The sequence below is a fragment of the Entelurus aequoreus genome, linkage group LG01, assembly GCF_033978785.1.
Source record: "Entelurus aequoreus isolate RoL-2023_Sb linkage group LG01, RoL_Eaeq_v1.1, whole genome shotgun sequence".
NCBI lineage: Eukaryota > Metazoa > Chordata > Actinopteri > Syngnathiformes > Syngnathidae > Entelurus > Entelurus aequoreus.
The window spans coordinates 30,703,400-30,727,932 of record NC_084731.1 but is presented as its reverse complement, the minus strand read 5'-3'; the positions used below and the strand labels follow the sequence as shown (position 1 = coordinate 30,727,932).

General features: G+C 39.9%; 1 protein-coding gene across 2 annotated transcripts; it reads right to left on the bottom strand.

Moving 5' to 3' along the window:
- Positions 1-676: 676 nt before the first annotated feature.
- Positions 677-23,150, bottom strand: fam83c (family with sequence similarity 83 member C). Of its 2 annotated transcripts, XM_062047363.1 has the most exons (6): positions 23,085-23,150; positions 22,392-22,982; positions 9,658-9,825; positions 9,410-9,534; positions 8,033-8,260; positions 677-2,952 (listed from the first exon to the last, which is right to left on the bottom strand). In XM_062047363.1, exons 2-6 carry the CDS (start codon positions 22,899-22,901, stop codon positions 2,103-2,105), a joined length of 1,881 nt encoding a protein of 626 aa, XP_061903347.1. In that variant the 5' UTR covers positions 22,902-22,982; positions 23,085-23,150; the 3' UTR covers positions 677-2,102. The 2 variants fall into 2 exon arrangements, with proteins under 2 accessions (XP_061903347.1, XP_061903340.1); XM_062047356.1 differs by having other exon boundaries at positions 22,392-23,135.
- Positions 23,151-24,533: the final 1,383 nt, after the last annotated feature.

The window sequence follows — 24,533 nt, the reverse complement described above, 5'->3', positions numbered from 1 at the left end:
ACATATATATATATATATATATATATATGTATATATATATATACATATGTATATATATATATATATATACATATGTATATATATATATATATATATATGTATATATATATATATATATATATATACATATGTATATATATATATATATATACATATATATATATATATATATATATACATATGTATATATATATATATACATATGTATATATATATATATATATATATATATATATATATATATACATATGTATGTATATATATATATATATATGTATATATATATATATATATATATATATATATATATATATATATATATATATATATATATATATATATGAAATACTTGAGTTGTTGAATTCTAGCTGTAAATATACTCCCCTATTAACCACGCCCTTAACCACACCCCCCCACCTCCCGGTATCGGAGGTCTCAAGGTTGGCAAGTATGAACAGGACAATGACCCCAAACACACGTCAAAAGTGGTAAAGGAATGGCTAAATCCGGCAAGAATTAAGGTTTTAGAATGGCTTTCCCAAAGTCCTGACTTAAACGTGTGGACAAAGCTGGAGAAACAAGTCCATGTCAGAAAACCAACAAATTTAGCTGAACTGCACCAATTTTGTAAAGAGGAGTGGTCAAAAATTCAACCGGAAGCTTGTGGATGGTGCTTTATTGCAGTGAAACTTGCCAAGGGACATGTAACCAATTATTAACATTGCTGTATGTATACTTTCGACCCAGCAGATTTGGTCACATTTATAGTAGACCCATAATAAATTCATAAAAGAACCAAACTTCATGAATGTTTTTTTTGTGACCAACAAGTATGGGCTCCAATCACTCTATCACAAAAAAATAAGAGTTGTAGAAATTATTGGAATCTCAAGTCAACCATGACAGTATGTACTTTACAAGTGTATGTAAACTTTTGACCACGACTGTACATATCTAAATGAAAAAAAAACAAGCCTCCCCTCCACATCTCCACTTCGATGCCCCTTTACCACAGCTGGTTACCAGAGGTGATATTTGAAAGTGCGTACAAAGAGTCATAGCTTTATTTCATTTCAATGTTCTTGAGCGTACAAAAGGAACTCACATTTTCCAGTAGTATAAGATTTTGTGAAAATATGTAAGTGTAGAATATATGTTTGATCAGTGTCACTGTGCTGCACATTACCTCCGCTAAAGGGCGAAGTGAGGCAGATTATGTTGTCAACTCCATCATGACTCCAGGAAGAAAACATGGATTTTCAGTGTGGTCCACGCAGCGGAGGCAGGACAAAGGCTGTGCCATTCTTTTTAAAAAACTGAGGTCTTCAGTTTTGTTCCCATAACGCCAATATATACCTACATTGATACACTGTACACTGTACACATTAACATATAAAATACAGTAAAAGATTTAAATGAAACCGTAGTAAAAAAGAGAACTTGCTTTTTGTATCCACATGGACAGCTTGCACACTAGAAGGGATGGTGAGACAGTCTTATGGGGAAAGGGAAGTCTCAATAATGACACCACGACGCTGCTCATTTATCACTGTCTATTTCAAAAGAGCAGATCCTTTCGCATGTTCAACGATACCATCGTGATCTTGATGGTGAGCATTTCTCTTGATTCGGAGCATTTCACACGGTCTAAGTTTACTTCTATGGCGAGGACTTTCCTTTTCTTTGACGCAAAGCTTGTGTATGCCTGACACTTGGGAGACATGATGAATAGCAAAAAATTAATGAAGAAAAAAAAAAAAAGTGACTCACGACTTGCGTGTTATTCCGCCTACGCATTTTTTCACCGTGCGCACACAAGTCTAACTATTTCTTTCTGCACACTAGTAATCATTTACGGGATCGTGTTGTAACCACAAAACGTCGTAAAGCAAGGACTGCCTGTGTATGAAACAGAACGTTACGTCACAGTAAAGCAAAGAGAAATAGCCTGGGCAAAATGCTTATTTTACAAGTTGACATTAAAGTCCTCACAGCTAAAACGATTAGACAAACATGATGTCATCCAAATTCAACAAGTTGACGTCCACAACTTATTTCCAACCTTCGTGTTGGGGATCATTGGAGACGTTTGTCCATGCGGTTCAGTTGGAGCTCTTGAGCTCGAATCGGCTGTAGACCTGTTTGCTCTTCAGCTTGTTGTACTGGTTCACCAGGTCCAGCTTGCTGTGACCAAGTGTCATACGCTTCTCGTCCTGCCTGGTCATCTGTGCCACAGGAGACAGGGGCGACACAGGAGAGGGAGGCAGCTCCGGTGGCGGTGGTGGTGGTTGTGGTGGTGGTGGCGGTGGCGGGGACGGTGACGGAGGCGCCTGTTGGCTCTCCGGTACGGTTTGCGTGAGGTCAGGTCCACCTCGTGCCACGTTTCCGAGAGGCGACTGCGATCTGAGGAAGTTGTATTGGTCTTTGTCGGAAGGTGGCGTGAAAAAGTCTGATAATTTATTGAGGAACTGGCTGGACGAGCCCTTTTGCTTGGCGCCCAGTTTAGTCTCACTGAGCAGGGTTGTAGTCCTGGTTGGATTTAAGCGTGCAGGGGTGGTGCCGGTGTACATAGTCGGTTTGTGCTCGTACATTCCTAACGCCTGAAACTTAGAGGTGGTACCGGTAAAATGTGACCACTTGAGGTCCGCCGGGTAGCTTTTGGTCCAGTCCGTAGAGTAGCCTCCAGTAGTGCGCTCCAGAAGCGGAGTGTGATTGAGCACTCCGTTAGCGGAGACTCGCGTTAACGGAGAGATGTTGTTCTGATGTGCCAGGTTTTGGACTCTGCGCTCCCCAATTTGCCTCTCAGGGCTCAGGTGAGAGTTACTCAGCTCCAGTTTGTCTTGACCTTGACTGACCATGTAAACGGGGTTGGAGGTCTGTCCGGGTGCCGCCTTTACACTTGATATGCTATTACTTGATTGGCTGCTTGAGTTATCAGAACTCGTCCTCTGCCTGCAGGGGGAAGGACACGGTTAGCATGTGTTAGCAAGCACAAAGCTACCACTGATCTAGCACACAGTCAGAGCACGATTAACTCTCAGGAATCCACAACCTTTTATCCACGGTCTATGCAAGCGCAGCATGATGATACATCCACACTCTGTTTTAACCAAAAGGCCAGACTTTACACTCTATTCAAGTCTTTAAATGATGAAAATCATGTAAGTAAATCCAGGCCTATGATCAGTAACAATCATCCTGATTGTGTTAGTGTCATTGTTTTAAAAACATTTGTTTTAGAACGGTACACGTTATTTGTTGTGTACATAGTCAATTGTACCTGCCTGAGGCATGAACTAAACTAACTAAATTTGTGCATGAGTTTTTGCATTGTACATTTTATATTTGAATTCTAGGTAAGAAGCAGAGGTGGGTAGAATAGCCAACAATTGCACTCAAGTAAGAGTACTTTAGAGTAATATGACAAGTTTAAGTAAAGAGTAGTCATCCATATAATTACTTAAGTGTTTAGTGAAAAAAACTATATTGAAGTACTGAGTAACTGGTTAGAAACTTCTGATTCATCTAGTAGCTATTTTTTAATGGTACTTTCATTACAACCGTAGTTGGTGTGTGTGTAAGTCAGGGGTGTCAAACATGCGGCCCGCGGGCCAATTGCGGCCCACGAGACGTTATTTTGCGGCCCCCACCTTAATATGAAAGTTTAATGTTAGTGCGGCCTGAGAGTTTTAAATGAATGGCGCCTGACAGCGTTGTGTGAGGAGCTGAAGGAATCTACCAATCACGGTGTGGTATATGGCTCTCAACAATATTGAGGGCATGCCGTGATGGCACTGCCTTTACTATCCTCCAGAACCTGACATCACACAGACTTTTTCTTCATACAAACAGCATGCCCACCCAGTCACGTGTTGTGTGCGGCATCTGCATGCACACACAAGTTATTGCATGACATACTTGAGCAACAGTCATACAGGTCTGACTGAGGGTGTTCATATAACCAACTTTAACACTCTTACAAATATGCGCCACACTGTGAATCCACACCAAACAAGAATGACAAACACATTTTGGGAGCACCGTAACACAACATAAACACAACAGAACAAATACCCAGAACCCTTTGCAGCCCTAACTCTTCCGGGCTACAAAAACACCCCCGCCCACCTCAAACCCCCCCCCACACACACCCCTCAAACCCTCCCCACACCCCCATCTCCCGAATTCGGAGGTCTCAAGGTTGGCAAGTATGCATCGACGTCACTTGCGTGATGCAAGCAGAGAAACATTTTGCCTCTTTTCCAGGACACATGCTCTTCCTTCCTCCCTCCCTGCCTCCCTCGCTCGCCCGCCTGCTCGCTCCCGCCCCCGGCGCCGCTGTAAACAGTCCGGGTGGGGAGACGAGCGGTCCCGTAGCTTCCAAAGCACTCCGCCGAAGGACCGAGCTACAATACAAAACTGGTGCACTGGACCCCAGCGGTGACACTCCGACACCCCCCGACCGCGATCACCGCGACACCTCTCTGTCAGTAATAAAGTCCCTGATAACCTGGACTAATTCAAACCGGTTTTTTTTTTATTGTTTAATTTGCATTGTCTCACACGATGAACACTACATATATTTTTATATGACGCCGGATAACACTCCGGGAGCCGTCACTTTTTTGCGCTCGCGTTCCCGGTACTTTCCGCCGACCGCCGTGTTGCTGTAGGGAGGAAAAGCGGAACGACACACATTGCGGAAATAACATTATTCTGCGTGCGTCGGCTAAATACAAATATATTCCACAACCCCAAACATGTCTTTTTCAAAGCCTGCAGTGAAGAGAAAGGTTAGTGATGAGCAAAGACAATTCCAGGAAAAGTGGGAGATGCAATATTTCTTTGTTGAGCACAGGGGCACCCCGATTGATTGATTGATTGATTGATTGAGACTTTTATTAGTAGGTTGCACAGTGAAGTACATATTCCGTACAATTGACCACTAAATGGTAACACCCCAATACGTTTTTTAACTTGTTTAAGTCGGGGTCCACTTAAATTGATTCATGATACAGATATATACTATCACATATATACTATCATCATAATACACTTGGCACTTCCTGCTCCCAGGACTAATCTCCTCAAACATACAGTCATGTATAAATGTACATCATTCTGGAATCAATTGCCATCTCACATTAATCTCTCACAAAGTAAATTGTCATTCAAGACAGCTTTGAAAATACACCTATTGCAGCTGCCCACATGACGTGAATTTTTAATACTGGTTTTAACTAGCTTTTTATCTTATGTTGTATTTTTCCATTGTATAATGTCTGGTAATGTATGTATTCTTTGTATTTTAATTATGTATGCTCCTATATGGACCCCAGGAAGACTAGCAGTTGCCTTGGCGTCAGCTAATGGGGATCCATTCAATAAACAAATAAATAAATGATAAATGGGTTATACTTGTATAGCGCTTTTCTACCTCAAAGGTACTCAAAGCGCTTTTGACAGTATTTCCACATTGACACACTGATGGCGGGAGCTGCCATGCAAGGCGCTAACCAGCAGCCATCAGGAGCAAGGGTGAAGTGTCTTTCCCAAGGACACAACGGACGTGACTAGAATGGTAGAAGGTGGGGATTGAACCCCAGTAACCAGCAACCCTCCGATTTCTGGCACGGCCACTCTACCAAATTCGCCACGCCGCCCCAGTCATCATACAAGATAATCATCAGGGTATATAAATTGAATTATTTACAATCCGGGGTGTGGGATATGGAGGGGTGGGGGTTGGGTTTGGTTGTTATCATCAGTCATCAACAATTGAGAACAGAGAGAGAGAGAGAGCACAAGAAACAGTATCTACATTTGATTATTAACAATCCGGGGAGGGTGTTAGTTTAGGGTTGAAGTTACCTTAAGGTGTACTTTTATTGCGGTTTTGAAGGAGGATAGAGATGCCCTTTACGTGTCTTATTTGCACAGAGAAAGTTGCGGTGCAGAAGAAATACAATTTGAAACGTCATTATACAACTAGACATGCTGAGGAGTATGCAAAATACCAGGGAGATGAGAGAGTGAACCGGGTTGCACATTTTAAAACCAGTCTACTGAGGCAACAAGATTTCTTCAAGAAAGCAAATGAAAAGAGCGATGCAGCAGTCAAAGCTAGCTACATGGTGAGTGAGATGGTTGCTAGGGCGGGAAAGCCATTCAAAGAAGGTGAATTCGTTAAAAAGTGCATGTTAGATTTTTTTTAAGAAATCTTTTCTTGCGGCCCAGCCTCACCCAGTTTCTGCATCCAGTGGCCCCCAGGTAAATTGAGTTTGAGACCCCTGGTGTAAGTGATAAACTACTACAGCATGTACTGTCCCACAAAAGATGCACACTTTACAGTCACTTATGATGTTATAATAGGGCTAATGTGCAGCTAAAACATAAAACAAACATTTACAACTTATCACAACATATTTTCGTGATTTGGAAGTGGAATTCTCATAGAAGACCTGGGCATTCTGCGGCCCGCGGGCCGCATCCGGCCCTTTGTGCGTCCCTGTCCGGCCCGCGTGAGGCCAATTATAAATTACAAAATAAATTTTAAAAAGTATCTATGTCGAGTGTGCAATACAACGGTGCTGCTTTTGTTTTGAAAATCGTTATTTGTATTACTTCCGTGTGGACGTATGCGTGATTGTGAGTGAATGTGAACAACTGCAATTACAAAATAAAGTTGAAAAAACATCTATGTCCTGCGCGCAATACAACTGTGCTGCTTTTATTTTGAAAAGTATTATTTATGGGCGTGTGTCCGTGTGTAACCTGCGAGTGAAGGTGCACATGCAGCGACAAGTGATGCACGGTTTACACCCGAGACGCTAAAAAGAGAAAAGTTGATGAGGAATGCCGTGTTTTCAACAAGACATGAACTGCAAAGCAACGTCCCCTCACCTAAGGTGCGTGCCTGCGCAATTGCGCACTGCTCAAGCGTCCGCTGCGCGCAGCAAGTATATGCCGCGCACCAAATCAAATCCCATCTGAATTATAAACAAAATAAACATATTTATTCTATGGAATTTTGCAATGCAACTTTGAGTGACAGTGACAACAAGCGGCCCTAATGGTGTTCGTCAACACCGTTCAATTGAACACCGTTCAATTATTGTAACGTCTATCGAGATGCTTCGAGGACAGGAATTATATCGATCACTTTATTGAACAAAACTGTTTATATTCGGACATAACCACACCAAAAACATGAGTAAAACAATTCTATCTCGAAAAACTAGTCATTTTCTGCCGTACAAACCAGGCCAAAACCAACTTGTCATCTGTCACCAACACGCATAGCACTAAACCACTGGTGCGTTTAAGGCCACACAAAAAGTCGGACAACTCAAACACCACACAAAGTTACACTATGACTCCTCAGTCATACGTGTGCTTATTTTACTGTCATTTATTATTAATGTTAATTTATATATATTAGTCATGGAATGCTGTTACACACACTATGTTGAAGTATTACTATTATTATTATTATTATTATTATTATTTATCTTACGGTATATATCAAAAATAATATTGAGCAAAATTTAATTGAAATATTGTCGATGTGGCCCTCCAGCAGTGCTCGGGTAGCTCATGCGGCCCCCGGTAAAAATTAATTGCCCACCCCTGTCTTAGGGTGATTTTAGGCCATGTGTTAATAGAAATGTAAAAAAAAATGACTGTACAGTCGCATGTGTGGTTTAACTGGGGAAAAAAGGAAACCAACCGAGGCAAGATAAATTGTTTTTAGAAATTATGTAATATAAAAGGTTTACGCAAAAACTAAATCCTAGCCTGGACTCCAAAGGATTAATCAGGAACTATCTGGTATGGTGTGGAATATTTCTTTCAGAAATGCTTAACAAGTTAAATTAACACCAAAGTGGTTACATTTATGATTAAATAATTTTAAAAAACCCACAAGTTTCTATACCATACAAAAAAGCTTGTTTTCAAAATGGGTTGACAGTCGGAGTAGATACTTAGTTGTATCTGATTACAACAAATCTATGTTAAACAATCTTGGTACCTGTCTAGAAGTAGATTGGCTTTCAGGAGCGGAATATGCCCCATGACCGTCTGCGGGGCCTGGTAGGGCGGGAAGTATGGAAGACCCTCCTCCTCCTCGTTATAGAAACAGTCGATGATCTCCGAGTCGGCATACAGGCAGCGGAACTCGCGGTCAAAACTTTCCGTGATGCGACCCGAGAAGTGCATGACCATGTTGCTGTGCACCTGAGCAGACAGCCAGGTGAAGCTGCACAATAAACACACAACATCAATATTAGAATTGTATCCAACATTGGAATTAAGCACAAAGAAATGATGTTACATGCCCGATTCACTAATAACATTATTATCATTATCTGCTTTATTGTATCAGCCACTATTAGATGATAAAGGTGTTAGCCTGTGACTAAAATGTGCGGTTTTGTTGATTTAATGAAAAAAATACAATCGCGTGTCTCCTCTGTGGCGTGTGCTGTGATGCATGAAGACAAAAAAAATATTAGCATGTCAAATCCATGATGGATGGCTGACTTGAAGGAGTATTAAGTGCAAACGTTGTAGAACCGGAATAGCAACTCGTCACACTTGTCACTTTTTCTTAAGTTACCTGACATGTGTAAGCGACTGACAACAACTTTGCCTCACCAATGCACGCTACTTAATTTGCTCTGCATCAGGGCTGGGAGGGGCCCGATGTGCGTATGGGTAGTGGGGGAGTGGGGCTCGAAATAATTTAAAGGTTTTTTGACTCTACTATTAATTGTTGACAGGTGTTCATTCACACGATGGTGTGCACCTGGACAGTTGTATTAACATGCAAAACTGCTCAAGGAAAATGGACGCCCATCCTTCTTCTTGCATGGTGCCACTGTGGTCATGTGACCCCCAAAAGAGAGTGGTGTAGGCATCATTTTGATGACAGAAATTTTGGATTTGAACTTGAGCTTTCCTCATTTGATGAATGAAATAGATAATTAATTATCTATACATTTTTCTTAATCAGTAGTTGGAATGAAGCAATCAATTTGAATGGAAGTAGTAAGTGAATATAAGTATTTGAGTGGAGAAAATAGTTGGACAAATATGCTGAAATGATTGGCGGGACACTCCCAGTTGTCAAAGTATGTCATTCTAGAGGGGGAGGGGTTGGGTCAGTCAACGCCTCTCCACACCTTGCCCTTCATTCCCGCACCTGTGAGGTGAGTCACGGCTCAATCGCAATCCTCCGGTAAACAGAAAGTAGGCGGTTCACTGAAAATGGTAGCCGTGATGATCATATACTTCTTTTAGGAGCCTGTCAGACCTCCAGTCCAACAGGAAGTACAAATAATATTTTGTCTTCTTTGCATGTTCGTAACTAACAAGTGGAGTGTGTGTGTGTACGTGCGTGTGTGACCTGTAGGATCCGGCGATGACCTCCTCACAGTCGATGATCATAAACTTTTCTAGGACTTGTCCGCTGAATTTCTTGCCGTTCTTGGTGCAGTACATGTCGCCGCACACGCTGCGGATGCGCATGTTCTGTGAAACACGAGTAGAACAGCATGTAAAAAAATAAAGTCAAACAAGGTCAGAGGTCAAAGACAACATGACAGCTAGAAAAGCTAAGATAAATACAGGACGCTACGCGTGCACAAGACTCACGCTCAGGTGAACGTTCTGCACATCCAAAGATGAGCACATGTCCGTGAAGTGCTCCAGGTTCTTGTGGTCCAGAAGGATGTAGACTGGAACTTTGCGCTTGTTGGACGCCTCCATCAGGTCACACAACAAGTCCACGTCAGTGAACTCATCCATGACCAATGCGATGACCTGCAGCGCCCACACACATACACGTTAGCACACACATTTCATGTATATACTACAAAACCCAAAACCAGTGAAGTTCGCACGTTGTGTAAATCGTAAATAAAAACAGAATACAATGATTTGCAAGTCCTTTTCAACCTATATTCAACTGAATAGACTGCAAAGACAAGATACTTAACGTTCAAACTGGTAAACTTTGTTATTTTTTGCAAATATTAGCTCATTTGGAATTTGATGCTTGCAACATGTTTAAAAAAAGCTGGCACAAGTGGCACAAAAGACTGAGAAAGTTGAGGAATGCTCGTGAAACACTTATTTGGAACATCCCACAGGTGAATGGGATAATTGGGAACAGGTGGGTGCCATGATTGGATATAAAAGCAGCTTCCATGAAATGCTCAGTCATTCACAAACAAGGATGGGGCGAGGGTCACTACTTTGTGAAGAAATGCGTGAGCAAATTGTCGAACAGTTTAAGAACAACATTTCTCAACTAGCTATTGCAAGGAATTTAAAGATTTCACCAACTACGGTCCGTAATATTATCAAAAGACTCAGAGAATCTGGAGAAATCACTGCACGTAAGCGATGATATTACGGACCTTCGATCCCTCAAGCGGTACTGCATCAAAAACCGACATCAGTGTGTAAAGGATATCACTACATGGGCTCAGGAACACTTCAGAAAACCATTGTCAGTAACTACAGTTTGTCGCTACATCTGTAAGTGCAAGTTAAAACGCTACTATGCAAAGCCAAAGCCATTTATCAACAACACCCAGAAACGCCGCCGGCTTTGCTGGGCCTAAGCTCATCTAAGATGGACTGATGCAAAGTTTAAAAGTGTTCTGTGCTCTGACGAGTCCACATTTCAAATTATTTCTAGAAACTGTGGATGTTGAGTCCTCCGGACCAAAGAGGAAAAAAAACATCCGGACTGTTATGGGCGCAAAGTTCAAAAGACAGCATCTGAGATGGTATGGGGGTGTATTAGTGTTCAAGGCATGGGTAACTTACACATCTGTGAAGGCCCCATTAACCATTAATGCTGAAAGGTGCATATTGGTTTTGGTGCAACATATGTTGCCATCCAAGCAACGTCTTGTGTGGCGCAATATGAAGCCTAAAATACCACAACGGAAATCTGGACTGTTGAACAACTCAAGCTGTACATCAAGCAATAATGGGAAATAATTCCACATGAAAAGCTTCAAAAATTGGTCTCCTCAGTTCCCAAACGTTTACTGCGTGTTGTTAAAAGGAAAGGCCATGTAACACAGTGGTAAAAATGCCCCTGTGCCAACTCTTTTGGAATGAGTTGTTGCCATTAAATTCTAAGTTAATGATTATTTGCAAAAAAACAACAACAAGTTTCTCAGTTCCAACATTATATACCTTGTCTTTGCAGTGTGTTCAATTGAATATAAGTTGAAAAGGATTTGCAAATTATTGTATTCTTTTTTTTATTTACGATTTACACAAGGTGCCAACTTCACTGATTTTGAGTTTTGTATATATATGCATGTATCTACTGTATATATAAGGTAGATACTAGATACGTGTGTACATTATAAATGTATATATAATCAGGCATGTGATTTGACCACAATGAAAAAGACTGAAAAAACTTCCGGGGGTCTGGGGGACGAAGGCCCCCAGCCAGGTCCAGGCCCCCCGAAACTCCTGGTTTTTCACCAATTTAACATGCTAAAATTAACAAAGACAGCACCATTTGAAGAAAATATTTTAGTGTTTAAAGACATGAAAACATCATTAATAGAACATACATAACCCAATTATCCCAATGAATCACTGTATATGGTTCAGTCCCAACAGTATTTAGGCACTAATATTTACATCTTGTGTTCATTTCACATCCACAGGTGTCACATTGATCAGTGTTATTATCCACAGTTTATTTACAGTATTACCACATTACTTCAGTTCATGTAATGTAAACATTTCATTCTTTTTGCCAAAATAGGATATACATTTATGAAAATAATTAAACATGTTTAGTATTGTTTACTCATATTTGAAAATAGGAAATAATAATAATGTGGGGACACTGACATATTGATAGATAGATAGATAGTACTTTATTGATTCCTTCAGGAGAATTGCATGAAACAAGTGTGAAAATATTTACCTTCAAGATTGTTACACCAGACTACATAAGAACTTAATATTACAAAATAGTATTATATGCAAATTTATTTCAAATAAATTGTTAACTGGATTCAATAATGCGACTCTTTGAATTTCTGTAATTTCATAATATATTTTCACGTGGCTTTTTATTTTTAGAAAAACCCATTTATATTTCGCTAAGCAATAATTGGTTAATATTTAAAACAAACATGTGTATTTCGCAAGCAAATATTTTTTAGCTTACCTCATTATTAACAACCCTGTCTGCAACTGAAGTGGGTGGATCTTTCCTCTCGATGTCTACGGCAGTTGTCGATGTAAACAAAAGATGAAGTCCGTAAGGTTTGCTCACTTTCGGTTGACATCCAAGAGTATACCAGCTAGTGAAAAGTTTGTTTTCCTTGCTTCAAGTTGTTTCATATGTTTTTGGTGTTTCGCATGTACTTCCAAAGCCTTGAAACCTCGTGATCCATAGTCAATATTATCATGACACCACGTGCACAAAACCTTTCCGGGACGATCGATTTTTCCGAATAAAATCACCGAACAAAGTCGTAACTTTCTTCTTCCCAACAGCATCAGTGATTTCCCTTTCCATCCAGTCCCATCGAAACTTATCTTTGACATGTTTATCAATTTCTTTTACTCGTAAAGCGTCCTTTCTCTCGAGAACCGACATTGTTTACATATGGAAAATGGCCGTATAGTAACCATTATGAATGATGACGTTATTAACGTCATCATTCATAACAGATGTCCTGATTGGTCACAAGGAACATATCGACCAATCAACTACGGCGTAATACAAACTACGTCTCGAATCTTGATTTAGGGTCGTAAAAAAAACGGGAGATTTTTTTTTTTTCTCCCCGAGATTAAAAAAGACGGAATTCAGACTTTAGACGGAAAAATCACATGCCTGTATAATACAATATATATATATAATATTAATATGCTACATATATATATCATAACATATATCATAACATATATCATAATATTATATATATATATATATATATATATATATACATGTTAACTATAGGTTCCAGTAACGGCAAAACATTTTTTTTTATGGTTGATTAACGCGCACCAGTCCTTTTTGACCCTAGGGATGCTTCGTAGCAAAGGGTAACTTGGCTGAGTTCAGTTGTTACTGATGAGCCACAAGTGGGAAAATAGCAAGCAGAAATGGAAAAAGAAAAGTGTACATTATGGAAATATCAGGTCCAAAACCATGGTAAGTTGTTCTCCCAACAAAAAATAACTTATTTTTTGCCATGGGACGACATCACTGCAGCAAATGCCTGCTGCGCACGTCTATCAGAGGTGGGTAAACGCTTTATTTCCATGTTTATAGCTAAGGTGCATTGATACATTAAATGTAGACTGTTACACTAACTGCTTTAGTAAGAAGGCATAACAGCTCAACAGAAATTAAACACGCTAGGCAGGAAGTCAAAAGGGGACTTTTTTTTATTGCAAACTGTCAGGCCGACATCAAAACATGTCAAGACACCTTCTCAAACCAATCACATTTCCAACTTCAAAATAAAAGCGCTATGCTATACATCCGGTTTAACTATATTAACAAAATAAAAATGTCTTACAGTATGATCATGCTTTGTCAACAATGTTTTTTAATGTTATTCTGTGATATTTGTACCTAAAAAAAACCATGCTATTACAACACTTGAGGAATATGTACAATTAACTTGTACAACATGTAAAGTACAGAATATCAGAAGCATTTATTCAGGTAGAAATATCAAAGAATACATTTCCAAGCATCTTTGGCAATCAAAGCATGAGCATAACAATCCACATTAAGTCATATTGTGTTATTAATGCGTGAAACTGGTATCTAAACATGGAAGTGTAGCTCCTCCTCTGAAGGCAAGTGCTTCTACAGCAGGAATACAAATTATGTGTTTCTACAAAATGCAAAATCTGGCAAGACACCAACACACTGAAGGCAATGTTTGTTGTTATTAAAAACGTAGTTATGTCCTTTTTTTGTGTTAAGCTGTTTAAAAAAGAATAATGTTTAAAACACATTTCATTAAAGCAAAGTAATTGCACAGCCATGGTATTAAAACTTGAAAATTATCAGTCTAGGGTAAACTTATTAATGATGAAAAATTATATCTATCTGCCATTAATCATGATTAATTTTGAGTTAACTATGAACATCCATCTTTAGTCTCCCTAGTGGCAGTGCGTCAAAGAAAAGGAAAGCCATTACCATGGAAGTGAAAATGTCAAGGAACATCATAGAAAGCTCCTAGAGATGAGAAAAGCCTACCAGTATATATTATATGTATGTATTGGTGACGACTGTTGTGACCATTATTAAGGATAAAGATTATCGAATGCTAATGAATGCTCGACAGGTCATGGATGTTGTACGCTTTCTTAAGGCGAAGAGCAGGTTATCATTCTAGACTGGCATGGACAATATTTTAAGACGATAGTAAAGGCCTGCAAGTGATGCTGTACCCTCTACTTAAGTAGATTATATCTCAATAAGCCTCTCTCGCCTCCCTTGCAAAGCCCCTTCCAGGACTTATTTCTTCCTTGTACTGTATTTGATATTACTGTATCTCATACAGTATGTATTTCATGCACTTAGTGACAGTGACAGGAATCAACAGCCCTTTGAGACACTTGTGATTTAGGGCTATATAAATAAACATTGATTGATTGATTGAATTTAGGTATAACTTACACTAAAACTCTAGGAACAGAACTTGAGGACCACGTACATGCATAATTGCAAATGGTACTCGGTTTTCGTAGGATTCGTTGTTTCAAAAAATATTTTCACCATAAGTTTGACCCACTTTCTGTATACCGTCTCGGTTATCATAGGACCAAACATTGCAAGTACAGTGCATCCGGAAAGTATTCACAGCGCTTCACTTTTTCTACATTTGGTTTATGTTATTGCCTTGTTGCAAAATAAAATCAATTATTTTATTATAATGTCAATGTGAAAGTTTTTTCTTTTTGAAAATGTTTGCAAATGTATTAAAAATAAATCTAATAAATCACACGTACATAAATGTTCATCAGCCTTTGCCATGAAGCTCAAAAGTGAGCTCAGGTGCATCCTGTTTTAACTGATGACCCTTGAGGTTACTACAGCTTAATTGGAGTCCACCTGTGGTGAATTCAGTTGGTTGGACATGATCAGGAAAGGCACACACCTGTCTATATACAAGGTCCCACACTTGACAGTGCAAGGCAGAGCGAAGAATGATGTTAAAGGAATTTTTCTGTAGACCTTGGAGACAAGATTGTCTCGGGGCACAAATCTGGGGAAGGGTACAGAAAAATATATGCTCCCTTGAAAGTCCCAATGAGCACAGTGGCCTCCATCATCCGTAAATAGAAGAAGTTTGGAACAAACAGGCCGTCTAAACTGAGTTATCGGAGGAAAATGGCCCGATGGTAACTACAGCATTCCTCTGTGAAGAGAGGAGAACCAATCCACCAACCAGGCCAGACAGAGCCATTCCTTCTTAAATGTTTGCCAAAATGCACCTGAGAAACTCTCAGACCATGAGAAACAAAATTCTCTGGTGTAATGAGACACAGATTGAACTCTTTGGCGTGAATGCCAGGCGCCATGTTTGGAGGAATTCAGGCACCGCTCATCACCAGGCAAGTACCATCTCCACAGTCAAGCATGGTGGTGGCAGCATCATGATGTGGGGATGTTTTTCAGCGGGAACAGAGAGACAAGTCAGGATAGAGGGAAAGAAGAATGCAGCAATGTACAGACACATCCTGGATAAAAACAGATGCTTCCCATCCAACCCGATTGCGCTTGAGAGGTGCTGCAAAAAGGAATGGGCAAAACTGCCCAAAGATAGGAGTGCCAAGCTTGTGGCATCATATGCAAAAAGACTTGAGGCTGTAATTGCTGCCAAAGGTGCATCAACAAAGTAATGAGCAAAGCCTGGGAATACTTACTGTATGTACATGTGATTTATTTGTGTTTTATTCGTAATAAATTTGCTAAATTTTCTAAAAACTGTTTCACATTGTCATTATGGGGTATTCTGTGCAGAATTTTGAGGACAAAATGTATTTAGTCAATTTTGGAATAAAGCTGTAACATAAAGTGTTGTACAAATGAAGCGCTGTGAATACTTTCCGGATGCACTGTAAATGTGTGCAGAGACTCCAGTGTATTGTGGGCAAACTGGATTGTGTGCGGAATGTCCGCAGTCATCAGAGATTCCATAGTTACGCGCGTGCACTGCCGTTTTGTAGTTTTATGCGAAACTGTAAAAACACTACATTTCCCACGATCCCTGCCCGTTAACATTTTTTCGGTCATGGCGCCCTACACTGAGGATGAGGAAGTGGACCTGTTCTACCTGCTTGCTATGAAAAGCAGTAGACTAAAGACGCTTTGGCGGCAAAATGCAAATCGGTGTACAAATACACGCTGACTAGTGTATTGTGTGTGCACGGAGCAGAGTCCGCACGGTCATAAAATTTGAACTTCGCGCTTACAGGCCTGGCGGATGTTTGCTTTGTGTATGCTCGGACCTCTCAATGACGTCTTTAATAGAAGTAAAAGTGATGTTAAATGTTCATTTATCCATTTAATTTGTCATTTATAGTAAACCTTTGTTTATCACCGATAATTGGTACCCGACATGACCGCGATAAATTAATTTCCGTAAAGTAGGAATAATTAATTAAAAAACAAATATTTTCATAGCTAGAGCATACAAAACTCTTCACGACCTTCTAAATAAACTTTTCAACATTGTGGGAGCCTTCTGGACATGAAATAACACCCTTTAGTCACCTTTACACTCTTTAAATTTTCTAAAAACTGTTTCACATTGTCATTATGGGGTATTGTGTGCAGAATTTTGAGGACAAAATGTATTAAGTCAATTTTGGAATAAAGCTGTAACATAAAGTGTTGTACAAATGAAGCGCTGTGAATACTTTCCGGATGCACTGTAAATGTGTGCAGAGACTCCAGTGTATTGTGGGCAAACTGGATTGTGTGCGGAATGTCCGCAGTCAGAGATTCCATAGTCACGCGCGTGCACTGCCGTTTTGTAGTTTTATGCGAAACTGTAAAAACACTACATTTCCCACGATCACCTTTACACTCTTAATCCAATATAGTAATGCTTCCTGAGGCTGAGCCAATCAGTGGTCATGATACTGAACAGCATGATCTGATTGGTTTGGTCTCATCTAGTGGTTTTTACGACAGTAATATTGTTGTTGTTTTTTTAGCTCATATAGCCTTTTTTAATGGAAGAAAATGCTTGATTTGGGCAGAGGTGTCCAAACTTTTTGACTCGGGGGGCCGAAAGCCAACTGCATGTGTAGTAACTATATATTAAGACTCTGAGGTACTTGAACTCCTCCACTTGGAGCAGGATGGCACTCCACCCTTTTCCGGGCGAGAACCATGGACTCGGAGGTATGTATATATATATATATATATATATATATATATATATATATATATATATATATATATATATATATATATATATATATATATATAGCCTTTTTTAATGGAAGAACATGCTTGATTTGGGCAGAGGTGTCCAAACTTTTTGACTCGGGGGGCCGAAAGCCAACTGCATGTGTAATAACTATATATTAAGACTCCGAGGTACTTGAACTCCTCCACTTGGGGCAGGATGGCACTCCACCCTTTTCCGGGCGAGAACCATGGACTTGGAGGTATGTGTATATATATATATATATATATATATATATATATATATATATATATATATATATATATATATATACATACAGGTATATATATATACATACCTCCGAGTCCAAGCTGTATCGATCCGTTGTGGTGAAGAAGGAGCTGAGCCGGAAGGTAAAGCTCTCAATTTACCGGTCGATCTACGTTCCCATTGTCACCTATGGTCATGAGCTTTGGGTTATGACCGAAAGGACAAGATCACGGGTACAAGCGGCCGAAATTAGTTTCCTCCGCCGGGTGGCGGGGCTCTCTCTTAGAGATAGGGTGAGAAGCTCTGTCATCCGGGGGGAGCTCAAAGTAAAGCCGCTGCTCCTCCACATCGAGAGGAGTCAGATGAGGTGGTTCGGCATCTGGTCAGGATGCCACCCGAACGCCTCCCTAAGGAGGTGTTTAGGGCACTGCCGACCGGTAGGAGGCCACGGTGAAGACCCAGGACATGTTGGGAAGACTATGTCTCCCGGCTGGCCTGGAAACACCTCGGGATCCCCCGGGAAGAGCTGGACAAAGTGGCTGGGGAGAGGAAAGTCTGGGCTTCCCTGCTTTGGCTGCTGCCCCCGCGACCCGACCTCGGATAAGCGGAAGAAGATGGATGGATGGATGGATATATATACTATATATATATATATATATATATATATATATATATATATATATATATATATATATATATATATCCATCTTCTTCCGCTTATCCATATGTATGTATATATATATATATATATATATATATATATATATATATATATTATATATATATATTATATATATATGTGTGTATATGTATATATATATATGTGTGTATATGTATATATATATATGTGTGTATATATATATATATGTGTGTATATATATATATATATATATATATATATATATATATATATATATATATATATATATATATATATATATATATATATATATATATATATATATATATATATATATATATATATATATATATATATATATACACACACATAAATACATACAGTATGTGTGTGTGGAGTTTGCCAGAGCGTTGATTGTGACCTAAAAACAATCTTTTGTACCAAAATAACTCTTCAGTTTGCATTGATTAAAGCGGGCTTTAACAGATTTAACACATACAGTAACTTCAACTTTAACAACCCCCATCTCCACATCAGACCTTAAAGGCCTACTGAAATTATTTTTTTTTATTTAAACGGGAATAGCAGATCCATTCTATGTGTCGTACTTGATCATTTCGCGATATTGCCAGTTTTGCTGAAAGGATTTAGTAGAGAAAATCGATGATAAAGTTCTCAACTTTTGCTCGCTGATAAAAAAAAGCCTTGCCTGTACCGGAAGTAGCGTGACGTCACAGGAGCTAGGATTCCTCACAATTCCCCGTTGTTTACAATGGAGCGAGAGAGATTCGGACCGAGAAAGTGATGATTACCCCATTAATTTGAGCGAGGATGAAAGATTCGTAGATGAGGAACGTTACAGTGAATGACTTGAGAGGCAGCGATGGACGTATCTTTTTTCGCTCTGACCGTAACTTAGGTACAAGCTGGCTCATTGGATTCCACACTCTCCTTTTTCTATTGTAGATCACAGATTTGTATATTAAACCACCTCGGATACTATATCCTCTTGAAAATGAGAGTCGAGAACGCGAAATGGACATTCAGTGCCTTTTATCTCCACGACAATACATCGGCGAAATGCTTTAGCTACGAGCTAACGTGATAGCATCTTGCTTTAACTGCATATAGAAACAAAATAAATAAACCCCTGACTGGAAGGATAGATAGAAAATCAACAATACTATTAAACCGTGGACATGTAAATACACGGTTAATGCTTTCCAGGCTGGTGAAGGTTAACAATGCTGTGCTAACGACGCCATTGAAGCTAACTTAGCAACCGGACTGCACAGAGCTATGCTAAAAACATTAGCTCTCCACCTATGTCAGCCAGTCCTCATTTGCTCATCAACACCCGTGCTCACCTGCGTTCCAGCAATCGGCAGAAGGACGAAGGACTTCACCCGATGCGTTTGGCGGCCCGGAGACGTAGGAAGTCAAGGTGAGGTCGCCGGCTAGCGCGGCTAGCGCTCCAACAAAGTCCTCCTGGTTGTGTTGCTGTAGTTCGCTGCTAATACACTGATCCCACCTACAACTGTCTTCTTTGCAGCCTTCATTGTTCATTAAAAAAATTGCAAAATATGTCCAGAATACTGTGGAATTATGAAATGAAAACAGAGCTTTTTGTATAGGATTCTACGGGGTACCATAACTTCCGTTACTCGGACTTCGTCACGCGCATACGTCATCATACCGCAATGTTTCAGCCGGATATTTCCCGGGAAGTTTTAAATGTCACTTTATAAGTTAACCCGGCCGTATTGGCATGTGTTGCAATGTTAAGATTTCATCATTGATATATAAACTATCAGACTGCGTGGTCGGTAGTAGTGGCTTTCAGTAGGCCTTTAATGACAATGCAATATAAAGTATAAACGATAAAACATTATTAGGAGTATGTGAAAGTTCGACCCGACCTTGTTTCTTTCCCTGATGACCTCGTTAAAGTTTTGGAATCAATCGGAAACATCAATCAGCTAAAATATGCCAAACATGGGGAAGTGTGGACAGAGTGTTTTGCATCATGCACTGTAATGGCTTTTATACAAATGTAATTTTAAATTATATATACGTGCTTTATAATGTCCACAAAGTTCAATGAGCAGGAGGGGTGTTATGTGCGACTGTGTGTTGAGTTTTTTTAATGGTTACAGTTAATTTATACCATGAGTGGGGAAAGTTGTTTGGATTGGGTCATATATATTGATGCTGTGCTCTGGTCAGCTTCAAGTGAAACTCGTGGTCAATGACCATTGATTCCATCTTCGTCCACTAAAAGGGCAGCAACATCTCTCCAATTCACAGCAGACAAAATTCAGGCAAATACGTGCTGCAGGCCCAAACTTCCTTGTTAAACTTGTGAAGTCTCACAGGCCGCACTGAAGACTCCATCGGGCTGCACTTGGCCCGCAAGCTGTAATTTGGACACCCCTGATTTAGTAAACTACCCCTGACTTAGGACAATCATTTTGTACAATATGCTAAAAACGATATACAGTAAATGTGTTTCACAGTATCTCTATGTAAAACTATATTTATACTCTATGTACATACTTTTGGGAGTTTGGAAACAATTATTATTTCTTATGGGAAAAATACTTCAGTTTTTTCAATCCTTTGATATATATTTATACAGTCAACCATTAAATACTTTTGAAGTAAAAGTATATGTACTGTATGTAATAAAGCTGTGTGAAATAGTAATAAAGTACAGTAGGTTTGTGTCACGTAGACGACACAAGTGTACAGCACTTAATTACTTCCTCTCTAGACAAATTGACTCTATATCACGGGTGTCAACATATACAGCCTGTGGGCCGGATCAGGCCCACGAACAGGTATTATCCGGCCCGCGAGATGAGTTTGCGGAGTATAAAAATAAGCTATTTATCACATAAATAAACTGAAATAATTTGTGTCTGCCTTCAACTTCATGTGTGATTAATGAAATAAGCCCAAATTCACAAATTTTGTTGTAGCTGGTGCTACATATGTACAGAATAAACCACATTATGTTAGTACATCAGTTGAGGAAAATGGGTAAAGTACAATAATAATATCCATCCATCCATCCATTTTCTACCGCTTATTCCCTGAATAATTGATATTATGATTCATTCCATCTTCTGATAGATTAAAAATGAACACCAATGAGAGCATGTTAAAATTCTGCCAGACTTAATTCCACCTATTTGACCGATGAACATTATTACATCATTTATTCCGAAAGTAGAAATAACGGCAAAGGAAGATAGAATACTATTAACTGCAAAATATAAGTGTTAAAAAACAAACAACAACATTATGATTTGTATATTTTCAGGTGGTGCTTGTTCGGTAGGTTGTGAGTTAAAACGGCAGAGTCATACCAAAGACTATCAAAATGGGACCCGTTACCTTCCTGCTTGGCACTCAGCATCAAGGGTTGGAATTGGGGGTTAAATCACCAAAATGATTCCCGAGCGCGGCCACCGCTGCTGCTCACTGCTCCCCTCACCTCCTCTGCATAATTTCACCACACCTAGTGTGTGTGTGACTATCAGTGGTACTTTAACTTTAACTTAACTTCTTTTTTTTTTTAAAGAAAACAATCTGAAGTTGTCTTTATTTTTAAGTTATCATGCAATGATTTTACCAGTCCGGCCCAGTTGGGGAATAGTGAAGTGAAGTGAATTGTATTTATATAGCGCTTTTTCTCTAGTGACTCAAAGCGCTTTTACATATAATATCTAAGTTACATTTAAACCAGTGTGGGTGGCACTGGGAGCAGGTGGAAAGTGTCTTGCCCAAGGACACAACGGCAGTGACTAGGATGGCGGAAGCGGGGATCGAACCTGGAACCCTCAAGTTGCTGGCACGGCCACTCTACCAACCGAGCTATACTGCCCCAATAGAATAGATTTTCCTTAATAGTTTGACACCCCTGCTCTGTATGTATCTATATATATATGTCTAATACGTCTATTTCTATAATAGAGTCATAGAAATATGTACATGTACTTTATTATGTATCGAGACAAGCGAGTGCGGCGCACCTTTTTTGCTTTGTTGATGAGGGAGCGGATCCGGTCCTTGACGTTGACCGACTTGTCTCTTTGGAAGTAGATCTGGGTCTCGGACGGCCCATACCGGAGTGGGGCGTCCGGCCAACCGAGCTCCAGCACGGGCGGCTCCTCGTCGGACATCATGGGAAAGTAAGTGCCGGATGTCAACTCGGACGCGACGTCGCCGTCCCCAGCGACGTCGCAGTCCGCCGGGCCGGTTCCGTTGCTGTCCGGCTCGCCGGTCTTGACGGCGTGCCGGGTGATGTACTGGATCTCCGTTTCGGACAAGAAGCTGAGCTCTCGCTCCTCGGTCAGAACGCGGCGGTATTCCCGCTCTCCCTGCTCGAGCAGCGCGTCGGTGGCCAGCCGGGCCGCCTCGCTGTGGCTCAGCTCCAGCGAGGCCACCTGCCTCCACGGGCTCTTCACTTCCTCCAGCCGGGTCGCCAGCTTGCCGAGCGGCTTGCGGCCTCCGGAGGCCGGCCTCAGCGACTCCGAACTCATAGCGGAGCTTCGGAGGGAGCGTGCGTACGCGCGCGTCACACAGAAGATGGACGAAGTTTCATCCGAGTTTCGAACGTGGAACTGAAGACACAATCAAAAGTGGAAAAAAAGATTTTACAGTCTTTTGGCCAAGCTCGAAGTGACTTTACTTCCCGATGCAATCACCTGGGAGCTTCACCTCACCTGTTGACACCTTTCCTGTCATTGGTCCGCTCCTCCCCCTGCTGCTGCTCTGTAGACTAATACTTCTAAAAAGGAGTTTCACAATAAAAGCCCACAAGACCGGTTTTATTGGCCTCACATTGTTACACAACCTCAAAATATTTGAAATCAGTCAATCACTAAACAAATCAACATGTGACTGCAGTGTGGGGTTTTAGTTTTGATTAAGCGGTTTGACACAAATATGTCATTAAGCATCTAGGGATTGAAGCTAATGGTACATGTTGTAAATCAGTGTTTTTCAACCATTTCTGAGCCAAGGCACATTTTTTTCATTAAAAAAAATCCGGAGGTACACCACCAGCAGAAAACATAAAAAAATTTAACTCGAGCAGCCGTTATTGATAGTAAAAAGTCGTTCTCGCAATTGTTGGATATGAATTGAGACCATAACCAACCATGCATCACTATAGCTCTTAGGGGTGTGGGAAAAAATCGATTCGAATTTGAATCACGATTCTCACGTTGTGCGATTCAGAATCAATTATAAAAAAAATTAAATCGATTTTTTTTGTGATTTTTTTAATCTATTTTTTAATTTTTAATTTTTTTAATTTTTTTCTTAATTATTCAGTCCAACAAAACAATACACAGCAATACCATAACAATGCAATCCAATTCCAAAACCAAACCCGACTCAGCAACGCTCAGAACTGCAATAAACAGAGCAATTGAGAAGACACAAACACGACACAGAACAAACCAAAAGTAGTGAAACAAAAATGAATATTATCAACAACATTATCAATATTAGTTACAATTTCAACATAGCAGTGATTAAAAATCCCTCATTGACATTATCATTAGACATTTATAAAAATAAAAATAAAAGAACAATAGTGTCACAGTGGCTTACACTTGCATGCCATCTCATAAGCTTGACAACACACTGTGTCCAATATTTTCACAAAGATAAAATAAGTCATATTTTTGGTTAATTTAATAGTTAAAACAAATTTACATTATTGCAATCAGTTGAAAAAACATTGTCCTTTACAATTATAAAAGCTTTTTACAAAAATCTACTACTCTGCTTGCATGTCAGCAGACTGGGGTAGATCCTGCTGAAATCCTATATATTGAATGAATCGAGAATCGTGTTGAATTGAAAAAAATCGATTTTGAATCGAATCGTGACCCCAAGAATCGATATTGAATCGAATCGTGGGACACCCAAAGATTCACAGCCCTAATAGCTCTTGTCTCAAAGTAGGTGTACTGTCACGACCTGTCACATCACGCCGTGACTTATTTTGAGTTTTTTGCTGTTTTCCTGTGTGTAGTGTTTTAGTTCTTGTCTTGCGCTCCTATTTTGTTGTTAATTGTCATGTCATGTATGGATGTACTTTGTGGACGCAGTCTGCTCAACACGCTGTAAGTCTTTGCTGTCGTCCAGCATTCTGTTTAGTT